This window comes from Diadema setosum, chromosome 7 (assembly GCF_964275005.1).
Source record: "Diadema setosum chromosome 7, eeDiaSeto1, whole genome shotgun sequence".
NCBI classification, from domain to species: domain Eukaryota; kingdom Metazoa; phylum Echinodermata; class Echinoidea; order Diadematoida; family Diadematidae; genus Diadema; species Diadema setosum.
The window spans coordinates 684,111-696,952 of NC_092691.1; the positions used below are offsets into that span (position 1 = coordinate 684,111).

Here is a 12,842-nt window from a genome sequence, read left to right on the forward strand (position 1 = left end):
CTGATATACAGACATAAATGTTCCTCTGATTACACTTTCTGTCTTCCGTCCTTTTAATTATAGTTTCTTTATGTCTTATTGTGTAATTTGCATTGACATTTCAAAATGAGGCTGGATATATTCCAAACGGATGCATTTCTATAATTATACAGAAGTTTTATACTAACGCCGAGAAGGACATGATAATTGTGGACTGAGACCAGTGGCGTAACTACGGGGGGGCATGGGGGGGCACGTGCCCCCCCAATCCGCTGGTAAAAAAAAAAAAGAAAAAAAAGGAGAAAAAAAGAAAAAAAAAACCCTACCAAAATGGTAATTCAAGGGTTAGTAAACTGCGTTTGAAATCGACATGAAAGGATGATCAAGGAAAAAGATATTTTTCTAAGATTTCTTTTAGCCATTTTTTTTTTGTTTTTATAATTAAAGAGGTATTATAGTGAAACATTGTTCAAAAAGCCCGGAGACGACAAAAGATTGTGATTCAGTGTGATTCCTGGTTGGCATTTTGAATACAAGCAGGATGTGCGCAGTGTACTCAGAACATCGGAATGGCAAAAAGAGTCGCTGCAATGTTGCGCAATGTGATGTTTGATATAGGTTGTACACATTTGCTATCAAAGCTTGATCATTGATTTTGCAGTGTTGCTTTACATACTAGTCTATATTAAAATGCCTTGCATTGCCAATAATAAGACTCAACCTTGGCTATTTCCTAAATTTTCCAACTATATGAAACACACACACTCACAAACACAAACAAATTAGGGGATACTCTATATAAAGTGCAGATTTTGGACATCCTCCCGCTTGGTCACTTCGACGCCCCCTCGCTGGTCATACCTCCCCCAATCATGAACATAAACCGACACCCTTGACTACCAGTGGCGGATCCAGGGGGCGCACCGGGCGCCCCCTCCCTCCAAAGCGAAGTAGCTACAAACGACAGTTTTTGGACTGTAAAATGTCAAAATTTTCAAGCTCGCTCGCTTCGCTCGCTCGCATTTAATAGTTAATGCAATTCTCCTGATGCTGCTGTCAGTAATTGCCAGCAGTTGCGCCAGGTGCGTCCCCTCCCCTTAATTTCCAAAGCGAAAAAAATATAGCTACAAACGGCAGTTTGGGGACTGTAAAATGTCAAAATTTTCAAGCTCGCTCGCTCGCATTTATTTTAATCGTTATGCAATTCTGATGTTGCTGAAAGTAATTGCCAGCAGTTGCGATCGGTGCGCCCCCTCCCCTTAATTTCCAAAGCGAAAAAAATATAGCTACAAACGGCAGTTTTGGGACTGTAAAATGTCAAAATTTTCAAGCTCGCTCGCTTCGCTCGCTCGCATTTAATCGTTATGCAATTCTCCTGATGTTGCTGTCAGTACTTGCCAGCAGTTGTGCCCGGTGCGCTCAGGCCCTCCCCTTAATTTCCAAAGCGAAAAAAATATAGCTAAAAACGGCAGTTTTGGGACTGTAAAATGTCAAAATTTTCAAGCTCGCTCGCTTCGCTCGCTCGCATTTAATAGCTATGCAATTCTCCTCACGTTGCTGTCAGTAATTGCCAGCAGTTGCGCCCGATGCGCCCCCTTCCCTTAATTTCCAATGCGAAAAAATATACCTAAAAACGGCAGTTTTGGGAACATAAAATGTCAAAAATTTCAAGCTCGCTCGCTTCGCTCGCTCACATTTAATCGTTATGCAATTCTCCTGATGTTGCTGTCAGTAATTGCCAGCAGTTGCGCCCGGTGCGCCCCCTCTCCTTAATTTCCAAAGCGAAAAAATATAGCTACAAACGGCAGTTTGGGGACTGTAAAATGTCAAAATTTTCAAGCTCGCTCGCTTCGCTCGCTCGCATTTAATCGCTATGCAATTCTCCTGATGTTGCTGTCAGTAATTGCCAGCAGTTGCGCCCGGTGCGCCCCCTCTCCTTAATTTCCAAAGCGAAAAAATATAGCTACAAACGGCAGTTTTGGGACAGTAAAATGTCAAAATTTTCAAGCTCGCTCGCTTCGCTCGCTCGCATTTAATCGTTATGCAATTCTCCTGATGTTGCTGTCAGTAATTGCCAGCAGTTGCGCCCGGTGCGCCCCCTCTCCTTAATTTCCAAAGCGAAAAAATATAGCTACAAACGGCAGTTTGGGGACAGTAAAATGTCAAAATTTTCAAGCTCGCTCGCTTCGCTCGCTCGCATTTAATCGCTATGCAATTCTAATGTTGCTGTCAGTAATTGCCAGCAGTTGCGCCCGATGCGCCCCTTCCCCTTAATTTCCAAAGCGAAAAAATATACCTAAAAACGGCAGTTTTGGGAACATAAAATGTCAAAATTTTCACGCTCGCTCGCTTCGCTCGCTCGCATTTAACCGTTATATGCCATTCTCCTGATATTACTGCCAGTAATTGCCAGCAGTTGCACCCGGTGCGCCCCCCTCCCCGAATTTCCAAAGCGAAAAAATATAGCTACAAACGGCAGTTTGGGGACTGTAAAATATCAAAAATTTCATTTAATCGTTATGCCATTCTCGTGATGTTACTGCCAGCAACTGCCAGCAGTTGCGCCCGGTGCAACCCCCTTAATTTCCAAAGCAAATGTATATATATATATATATATATATATATATATATATACATTCATGTATTATTATATATAGCTACAAACGGCAGTTTGGGGACTGTTAAATGTCAAAATTGTCACGCTCGCTCGCTCCGCTCGCTCGCATTTAATTGTTATGTTATGCAATTCTGATGTTGCTGCCATGCATGAGGTGCCCCCCCAATGTCTTGACCCACGGTACGCCACTGACTGAGACAGTAACCTGATGTGTTCTGCTGATGTTAAACAATAAGAAGGTGGCTTCTTTATGTTAGATAATTTGAGGTCAGCATGATTATGGTTTGTGTAATGGACAAAGTACAACTTGGTTGGTATCGGTAATGAATTAAACTCGAGATTTCCAAACATTTTCAGCAGTGTATAATTCTTTAATTCCGTAGATGTTGTTGGAGTTTTCAAAAGATATTCAGAGGCACTTGTAATTGACATTGTTTGTGTGTATGTCTTTATTTTCAAGTACTATTCATTTCAATCCATGCATTCGCCACTTTGTTTTGCTTGTATATTTTTGGTTGGGAATAAGAGCTAATTTTTATGCAAGCTATTTCAATCAGTTATTTAATCAAGTGGAATAATTCACGCATTCATAGTTGAAAGCAAGATTCTTGTTTAGTTTGTTTCTGCGTTCGTGTCTAGGTTACTGCAGCAGCTTGATAAATTTCTGGCTAAATGTTGTAGGAGTCATCAAATAATGAACTTGTGAACAATGAAATCAGATTCGTGCGGAACATTATAGCCTTGAATGTGGCTCTTATACAATATCTGTTGTTCACCCACAGATTAGATCAGAGGAGTTCTTTTTCCTCGTGCATTTTGCCCTCTTCTCAATGAAGCATGCAACCTATTCATATACTGTAGATCTATGTCATTATTAGTTTAATTCTGGTATATGTTTAAACGCTCTTAACTTTTTCCATTTGGAATTGGACTGACAATGTTAATTAACGGGATTGTTGTTTCTTAATATGGAAACAGAATATTAGACGCTTTGCTTTGTATATTGCTGACGTGTTGTATATATTTCTATGATTATTGCTGAAAAAAGAGGAATTGGGCTTGCCATATTTACTTGTTGTTTTTTACAATGTCTTAGCAGCAACATACAAGAGTGTACCTTTTCTCTATGTGTATTGCTGGAAAAGAAATAAAAAAGAAATGTGAAACGTGTATGGTGACTTTTAATGACTTCTTCTTTTTGGGGAGCAAATAAGCCAGAAAAGTGTCGAGAGAGTAGAAAAAAAAAAGAGAAAGAAATTAGAGGTACAGGCCTATAGCTGAGCTGCCCTCTTGCAAAGTCGCGTATATGCGACTTATAGGCCCCTATGTCACGGAATGGTTGTGCATAGCAAAATATATTACATTACTTTTCTGTCTGTCCATAATATTGTTTGTCTGTCTGTTAGCCTATAATGCTGTTTATTTGAAAGGATTGGTCTTACAATCATGTAGCAAAGATACCTAAATCAATTGAGGATTTGTAGAGATTTTTAAAGTGAAACACTTTCCATGAGATAGATAAAGTACTCATTGAATTTTAAGAAACGTGCAACAAAAACAAGGATGATTACCAGGCAAAATGGAGCAGTTCAGATTAACATTGAAATGACCTCTCTTCACTATTTCATTTGACATAAGTTAGATGTTTAATCAGTACTCCGATTTAAGAATGATAAGGGTGTAGCATCACTAACGAGCTACGGCAGTGACTCGTGAAGTATGCCATGACCTGGGAAAGGCGCAACCTTTCGCACTCTTATGGACATGGTGGAGGTGGGGGTTGCCCATTGCATTCATCCGAATAACATACTGGTCATGACACCAAGTCATATTTACCCGCGAACTTTTTGGTTATCTCCTCGTTATCTCGTCTTGTTTGGCGACGTGTGCTAAAGATTCCATTTGCTGGAGGAGTCAACGAACTTGGAGGTTTTAAAAATAGATTCTGCATCTGTTGTCATTGCTCTCGCAGTATTTAGACAGTAGTCGGCTTCGGTGTCCTTGACTGATAGTTTCTGATTAATATCATAGCTCCGAGATATTGTCCATATGATAATACGATATCATACCACAAGTTGCTTACATGGAAATGTCTGTGGGGATTTTATTCAGTTGTTTTTTAGGGGGGGGGGGGGCATGTGAGGTGGTGGAGGTGTGAATGTCACCGCCCCTCTTCCGCCTTCCATCACATCCCGCGTTTTTGTTTTTGTTTTTGTTTTTGTTTTTTTTTTTGTCGACCATAAGAACTGCATCCCAGAATATAAACGAAGTGAATCTTATGCTCATTCGCAAGGAAAAGTTTACACATATGAAATATGTTTCAAAATTCAGGATTTCAGAAAAAGACGGAAACATGACGTAAGCAGACGCATTTCGTACATTTTCAAGTTCAACAGTATAATATCACAACGAGGCATATATTATGTTGCCAAAATCAGTACTTTATTATGCGTTATCTCAGAGATAAAACTTTCTCATTTGCCTCCCACATATAGCCGTCCTTGTAACGATTTAAAAAAAAAGATGATAGAAACAAAACAATCCCATAGGACATGATTATAATAATTATGATAATAGTAACCTTACATTCATTTTTGCATGTCGTTATGTGTTAAAAAGTTGCGAATTTCCGATGTCGTCTGTAATGGCTCAAATCATGAAGTCACCTCACAAAATAAAATTCAAAATTGTAATGAGCTCTTCACGTAGAGCATTGATTAAGAATGCATGTAAACGATAAATGATCCATATTGATTTAAATAATTATGAGATTTAACATGCGGATTCCCGTGTGCCGATCTCACAGTTCGTTGAAGAGAAATTCCACTTTACGTCCGAGTTGACATAAAAAGACAAGATGAAGTCAAACAAACAAAATGGTACAAGTTTAATTACGATCAAACAAAATGTAAGGAGCTCAAGACTGAGTTTTAGTGTCACATGATTTTATACAAACTGAAGCAGCATGCTGATAGACAATAATGTGCAGAGCGTTAATAATTATAACTCCAGTAAGTTCTCCATGATTCTTCCATTTAATTTTGGGAATGTATGCTACAGAAAGATATGTAATGGTCTACAGTTCAGCAAGTATAAGATGGTTGATTCACAGATTATCAATTCTAAGTTATCGTCTTTACAGTGTATGATGCTAAATGCGCAATCCGTTATTCTTTTCATTTAAAATGAAAGTTTTGTAGAAACATGCAAACATTTAAGATTCTACAACATTCTTGGTTTGTGTCTTAGTGTAATGGAATTGCTATCCATGTTGTTTTTTTAATGAATATAGTTTTTGTTGTTTCTTTTTAACGTTATAAGCCCGCAGTTTACACAACGAAAAGCGGACGGGAGAATCGGGAGCGCATACCACAACACACACCCGTCCACGCACACATTTATTCTTTTAAAGAGTATCGATTGATTTCAATCATCATTTCCGTTAAAGATACAGGTACAGGCACAAGTACACCTCATAAACTTTGATTGGATGAATGCAGCAATATTAGTAGAACACATCAGTGAACGTCTGGGGAAAATTCGACAATCCGTATAAAAGTTATACAGTTTTGAAGTTTCAGTCCCACTATCGCTGGATGAGAAGACTACACTTTCTGATGTGTATAGATGAACATGAGTAGAGCAATGTAAAGAAAAATATGAAAAAAAAAATCAACTCACTTTCAATTTTCTGCTATAATAAAAGGGCACTTGACTTGTCTATTTCAGAAGACGAGATAATAATGATGATGATGATAATAATAATAATGATAATGATAATGATAATAATAATAATGATAATGATAATAATAATAAGGATAATGATAATGATAATAATGATAATAATAATGATACACATACTACTACGTATTTGAACGTACGTCAGCAACAACTCGAGGGAATGTGGTCTTATTTAAAAAAAAAAATCAACAATTTTGTGAAAATCTCTCTCTATTTTTTTTTTTGTATCGTTCTAAGCGTGTGACATCACAAACAGTAGTAGTCTTCTCATCCAGCAGTGACTGTACATAAACTTTTAAAAGATATAATTTCTGAACGGATTGTCTGATTTTCCGCGAGCTGTCACAGTGTATTTTACTGATATTGCTGCATTCACTCAGTCCAAACAGGGGAACTTGCTATTCAAATTTCTATTGTTATCCCTCTTTAAATAATGCACGCACACACTAAGTGCAACATTCAAGCTCCACGCACGAGAGTATACCTGTACGTTGGACCCAACGTACCCTGTGATATTTAAGATGAAGGATGTCAGTACGTAGTTTCCAGTGAATAAACACCTTGCAGAAGCTGCTATATCTCCGTGCTCACTATAATCAAATGTGTGGCGGTGAATTATGCGGTGATTTCACTAATCTTCATGGAAACAGAGATCAGTGGGTGACTCATAAAGCATTTACACGAAGCCACTGACCTGCTTCACCACTTTTCGTCGCTTTCATCACGGGGGGGGGGGGGGGGGGGGGAGGGGGAGGGAAGGGGTGGGCTAGGGACCTGCAGCCCTCCCTCTTCATATCATTTATACGCTATTGACTCTTTAAAGGAAAAAGATCGAGAAGGAAAAGAAAATCGAAAAACCACCCCGAAAATCTTCCCGTCAAAGCGGGAGGGGGGGGGGGGGGGGAATGACCCTTTACTCATATCTAAAACCTCTCCCCAGCCCAGTCCACCCCTTACACACACTAAATATTTCTGTAAGACACACATACTACATGTACTCGTACAGGGCAAAAGTCAGCTAACTAATCACATGCAGATTCAAATTCCCTCGTCGAGCATTCGTCTAGATGTACGAACGCGAAATGTGATTTAAACGAAAAAACATCATGTACGTAGATTTGTAACTAAAAATACGATCCGTGATAACAAGTGTTCAGGTAATAGCATCTAGTGCACGGAGCATCATCGATTAGTCAGTCAGTCGATATAACATGACATGAGTTCGTAGTTGCTGCACACGTCATGACAGAACCTATATGAGAACTAAAGTTGATTGTCAAACTGACAGACTGACAGAAAGAATAGCAGCAAGTTACGCAATCTAAACAAAGCTCGTTATCATGCATGGCCTCTTTATTCAAAGCCCAGGTTTGCAGGAAAGCACGGAGGCATGGTTTTCGTCAATGCTATAATCTTCATGTGGGTGGAGAATGGAGAAAGAATTGTGATGTCATATCTTTCTCTCCCACCCTCCTTTCCGGAACCAGAGTACAGTCTTAGAAGTCTGTAATCATAAAAGTGAAAGTTTTAGCTAATTTAAACAGAAAATAAGAAAAATGAAAGTTTTGGTGAACATTCCTTTTTGCAAGACTAGTGATATGCCAGTCCGAATAATAAATGGGCAAATTTTGAGAGATATACGATGATTTAATGATTTCATGAAAATGTCGTTCAGCTCTGGTATGAGAAATCATTGAGGAGTTTGAGTTTATAAATATCTTGAATATGGATACGTACTCTCTCTCTCTCTCTCTCTCTCAAAAAAAAAAGAAAGAAATCAAGTAAAAAATTAATGTTCACTCTTAACAGTAAATAACAGAAAAGAGTGAGTTTAGAGTGAAATTTCGAGTGATCCTGACGTAATTCCCAAATTAGTGAAAATGAACATTTTCACTCAAAATTCACACCATTACAATTTCACTCTAAACTCACTCTTTTCTGTTATTCACTCCTTTAAGAGTGAACATTTTACTCGATTTTTTAGAGAGAATGTATAATGTGATTTCCCTATGATTAAAGGAGTTATCTTCATTCTGGTCAATTAGACATGTGTGGTTAAACTTGGCAGAAAAAAAAGACAGTGATAAGAGAGTATGGGATTTTTTATCATAAGTTCAAGAATATTCCTTGTTACAAGTGAGACAACATTGGAAATGTTTTATTTTGCTCTATCTGACCTTGGACTTTGATATGCGCAAGAAAGACATTTCCATGGCACTAGGGATACTTTCATGACAGGCACACTAATAGGCAGAAGCTTTCCTTGTTTCCTTGCTTGCATTCCAATTTCATTTAGATTGTTTTGCTGTTTTTATTTGTTTTCTTTTCTTTGATTTAAGCAAAATAAAAACATATTCACAATTTCTTCTCTATGTTCAATCAATAAACAAAAGTGCTCTCACTAGATTAGCCCTTCACATTTACGGGAGGCAAATGGGACTGCGAATAATAATGATGATTTGAATTACATTGGTTTCGATAGGATTTGTTTTACGTCAGTTGCTTCCGACCTATTCATTGTCTACTTTTGTTTTCCATATCTTTGTATCTGTATCAGTATTCATGAGGCGCTTTTGGTTAATGAGTTATATAGTTGTGGTCATGGCCAGGTCACCAGATAGTTTCCTACGCTGAACACACTGTTGATGCATTACGTGAGATTCATGGCTGCCTGATTCTTCCCTTTGATAATAATAATCATATCAAACGAATTTAAGTTCCATTAACAACTACGTATGTACAATCGAGCAGAATTATTTGTATTTCATATTATATCTATATGGTAGGGCCTAAATTTTAAACGTTCAAAACGTCGCCGGTAGAAATTGATCAGAAATTTTGGGTCTGCATGACTAGAATAGGCACCTGTGTGCTCGAGGTCGACAAACTTTCAGAAGCTCCCTCATAAGGTCGACGGACTTTCCAGTAGTCTGAGAACACTGATTATTGCATTGTTGGCAATGATAGAAGCCGTCTGCTCCTGATGCGATGCGAGCACACATTGAAACAGAGAGCATCACAGTTAGACGCAGACAGACTTTCACTGTGGCTGAGAGTACACCATGTCCTTCATCCTGACATTGACATTTTCTGCTTTCTGAAGTACCTTAATGTTGGCGCACGATTATGACATCTTGTACGTTCCCAGCAATTTGCGATTATCAAAAGCCTTGCATCCCATCTCGTCTGCGATTGGCTCAGCTCAGGTATCAATTTGTTTGTAGATAGCCTAGTGAGATCGGATTGGACTGCTGTTATCGTGCTATGCCCTTGAAATCCACCTGTCATAATGACAGTTTCAGTACACACGACAGGAAAGTTAGATATTCTCTTTAAACTATAACATTTCTTGAATTTGACAGGACCGTGCCAGATTTTGGCTACGTTAAATTGTCAAATTGTTCTCTCTTCGTTTACCTCGTGACGGAAGATATTCTTCGCTTTGCGTCCATCCTATCGACTTTTAGCTAATACCTAATTGGAAACTCTTTATTTCCTCGCCAGTGTTCATTTTCGTTTACAACCTGACCTACTTTTGACGCTTTTTTATCTCTGAAAAATTTGACAGGGATAGATTCTTTCTAACAGTTGGCAGGATTACAAAAGAGACTGTGTAAAGCACAAGGAAAATAATAAAAGATGGAGACCGTTTTCAAGCAAGACTTATCAGCAGTGTGGAGTAACCTATCTCATGATGCTATGGAGTGGGTTCGAATGGACGGGAGTCGATCGGCCTTGCAGCCTTTTTGGGATGCACTCCGTTACTACATTGGCGATGAGGTTCTTTGTTCGCCAGCTTTCCCCGTCGGCATGGCGGTCAGTTACTACTTCATCCTCTGTCTCATCTATATGTTTCTCGATCTCTATGGCGTCAAACGCTGGGCATGGCTGCGGAAATATAAACTTCATGAGGACATCCACGTCACCCCTTCGCAGCTCTACCGAACCCTCAACCTGACGATGTGGAACCATGCCCTCTACATCATACCCGCCGGGGTACTCCAGTGGATGTACTCTCCTCCCTTTCCTCTCGACGAAGACGCTCCTCTACTCATGCAGTTCCTCTGGGATCAGACCCTCTCACTCTTCATCTTCGACTTGAGTTACGGCATCCTTCACTATTGGTTCCACGTGAACCGATGGGCTTACCGCATCATTCACTCCGTGCATCATCAGTACCACTCCCCCTTCTGCTGGGTTACCCAATACCTCCATCCTTTCGAGCTCATCTTCGTCGGTGCTACCACGGCCATCATACCCAAAGCTCTCGGCGTCCACACCTTGAGTTACTACGGCTTTCAGATATTCAATATCTGGATCAGTGTCGAGGCCCATGCCGGTTACGAGTTCCCATTTTCTCTTTCCGTCATCGTCCCATTTGATATCGTCGCCGGTCCCCGCAAGCACGACCTCCATCACATGAAGCCGATGTCGAACTACCAGCCCCATTTGACATGGCTCGACAAGCTGATGGGATGGGAGTTCAATGGCTACGAGAAGAAGAAAAAGTGAACGTCTCAACTACAACAACAACAACAACAACAACAACAACAACACCAACAAAAATGAGACCCTTTTGTCGCTCCCAGTGACTGCAGTTGATGTAGGTAAAACATGCATGAAGATGATTTCGGCTAGAAAGATTGTTGTATGCGTGCTTTATGGACTGAAATGTCTGTAAAACAAAAGTGAGATATGCATATGTAATTGCATTGTGCTACGAAAATTTATTTGGCGATGGATGTGCTGCTGTGATGACCATACGTTCTCATGACAAGACCAGATATTTTAAGATGTATATGATAAACTCCCAATCTTGTCAGAAATTGCCAGGGTTTAACCTAGTTTGGACGTCCTTTTCTAAACAATTATATTGGTCCAGGATCATTATGTGTAATACCTTGCAACGAAAACTTAATTCTTATGACGTCTTTCTGGAGATTGCTTATATTGTTTTACTGCATACATTCCGTCTACATTCAGCTTCTTACAGAAAGGCACAATTCACTGTTGCGCTTTGTGTGCATAATAAGTCTATGAAATTCGAGAAGGATATACTTATTTGTATTTCTCAATTGTTTATTTCTTTTGATTATAAAAATCATGTTTGTTGCTATCTTATTCCTACTATTTACTTCTTTATTATGCATCGTCAACTGTCTAGTGTTATCTGCTCTGATTGCGATGTGTGTTAAGAATAATATCGCCAAGTGCGTATCTAATCTGTCTGTAATTTCGTGTGTGTGTGTGTGATGTTGTATGTTTATGTCTGTATGATTATGGTCTCCTCGAAGACAGATTTTTCCAAGCAATACTGAATACTAAGATTGTGTTCACAAAACTATTATCTTCACATCCCTTCTAAAGTCGAGCATAATCATCATGTCCAAGAATGTTATAGCAACAACAAAAAAAAAAAAGGAAAAAAAAAGAGCGTCCACTCGATTCTTGTTGTTCCAGATGCAAGTCAAATATGAATATACTACGGAGTTCACAATCGACTTGTGAATTCAATATAGGAGATAATGATGTTCAGAGTTTCAAACAGGACGTAAAATGGTTTTCCCAACCCGATCATTGCCATTAATTTGAATGAAGTAGTAGAGTTGATAAATTTATACAATATTCATTGTGAGATCGGCTGTATACCAGAGGCGAAATGCTCATAGCATTGATAATACAAATGGCAACACGACATCTGTAGTGTATACCATGTTTTAATATGAAAGAACTGCTGTCGATTGACTTAGGCATTCAAAGGCTGAAAATGAGTTATTCTTTCATGCATGTGTCTCCAAAATCAATTTTTGCTGCCAGCTCAATCCGAGAATTCAAGCGGAGTCTTCCTTCCTTAATCACGATGCGTCCAGAATTATGTTAAAACATCCCACAAGAACATGACTCATACACTTCACACGCACACCAGCTGTATTCAAATTCACGTAGAATTTTGAGACCTGTTTCACTAGATACTATAGTACGTGGTAACCCTCGGATGACCCGCAAAGAGAGAGAGAGAAAAAAAAAAACTGCCATGAAGACTCATTCATTGAGCTATAATATGATTGGCGGGCCTTAAACCACTTTGCGCAGACTGTATATTTTAGGCATCACTTCAGTCACAGCAGAACATTAGGATGTACAATATACATGCTGCTACGGTGTAGCTCTGTACGCTGTACTCTTTATGTGGGACTATTTCCCTACTAGGGAACGAGTGCCCAATGTATATTGTGAATGATGGGTATTTAAAATCACTTAGTAGTCAACTGTCACTATATTGCAGTATACTGATGAATGGAGTTTACTAGTGTGTGAAATTTTGTTAAACAGTATACAGAGAAAGCATGCAGAAATGTTAACCAAAAACATTCCACAGTGAAGGCATAAAATAAGTACAATGTACACTCAAGATGAGTTGTTGCATTCTAGTCCATTACCTCACCATTGATGCACCTTTATCCATAGTTATCAGAACAAGTCTAATGCTGCTTGCTTCCTCAGA

General features: G+C 39.0%; 1 protein-coding gene across 1 annotated transcript; it reads left to right on the forward strand.

The window, feature by feature from the left end:
* The first annotated feature begins 9,976 nt into the window (after nt 1–9,976).
* On the forward strand, nt 9,977–10,849 carry LOC140230327 (cholesterol 25-hydroxylase-like protein 1, member 2). The gene has a single exon (XM_072310479.1). The coding sequence runs from the start codon at nt 9,977–9,979 to the stop codon at nt 10,847–10,849; it is 873 nt and encodes a 290-aa protein (XP_072166580.1).
* The last annotated feature ends 1,993 nt before the right edge of the window (nt 10,850–12,842 follow it).

Coding starts and splice junctions, on each gene's coding strand:
- LOC140230327 (XM_072310479.1), top strand. CDS start 9,977: ATGGAGACCGTTTTCAAGCAAGACTTATCAGCAGTGTGGAGTAACCTA.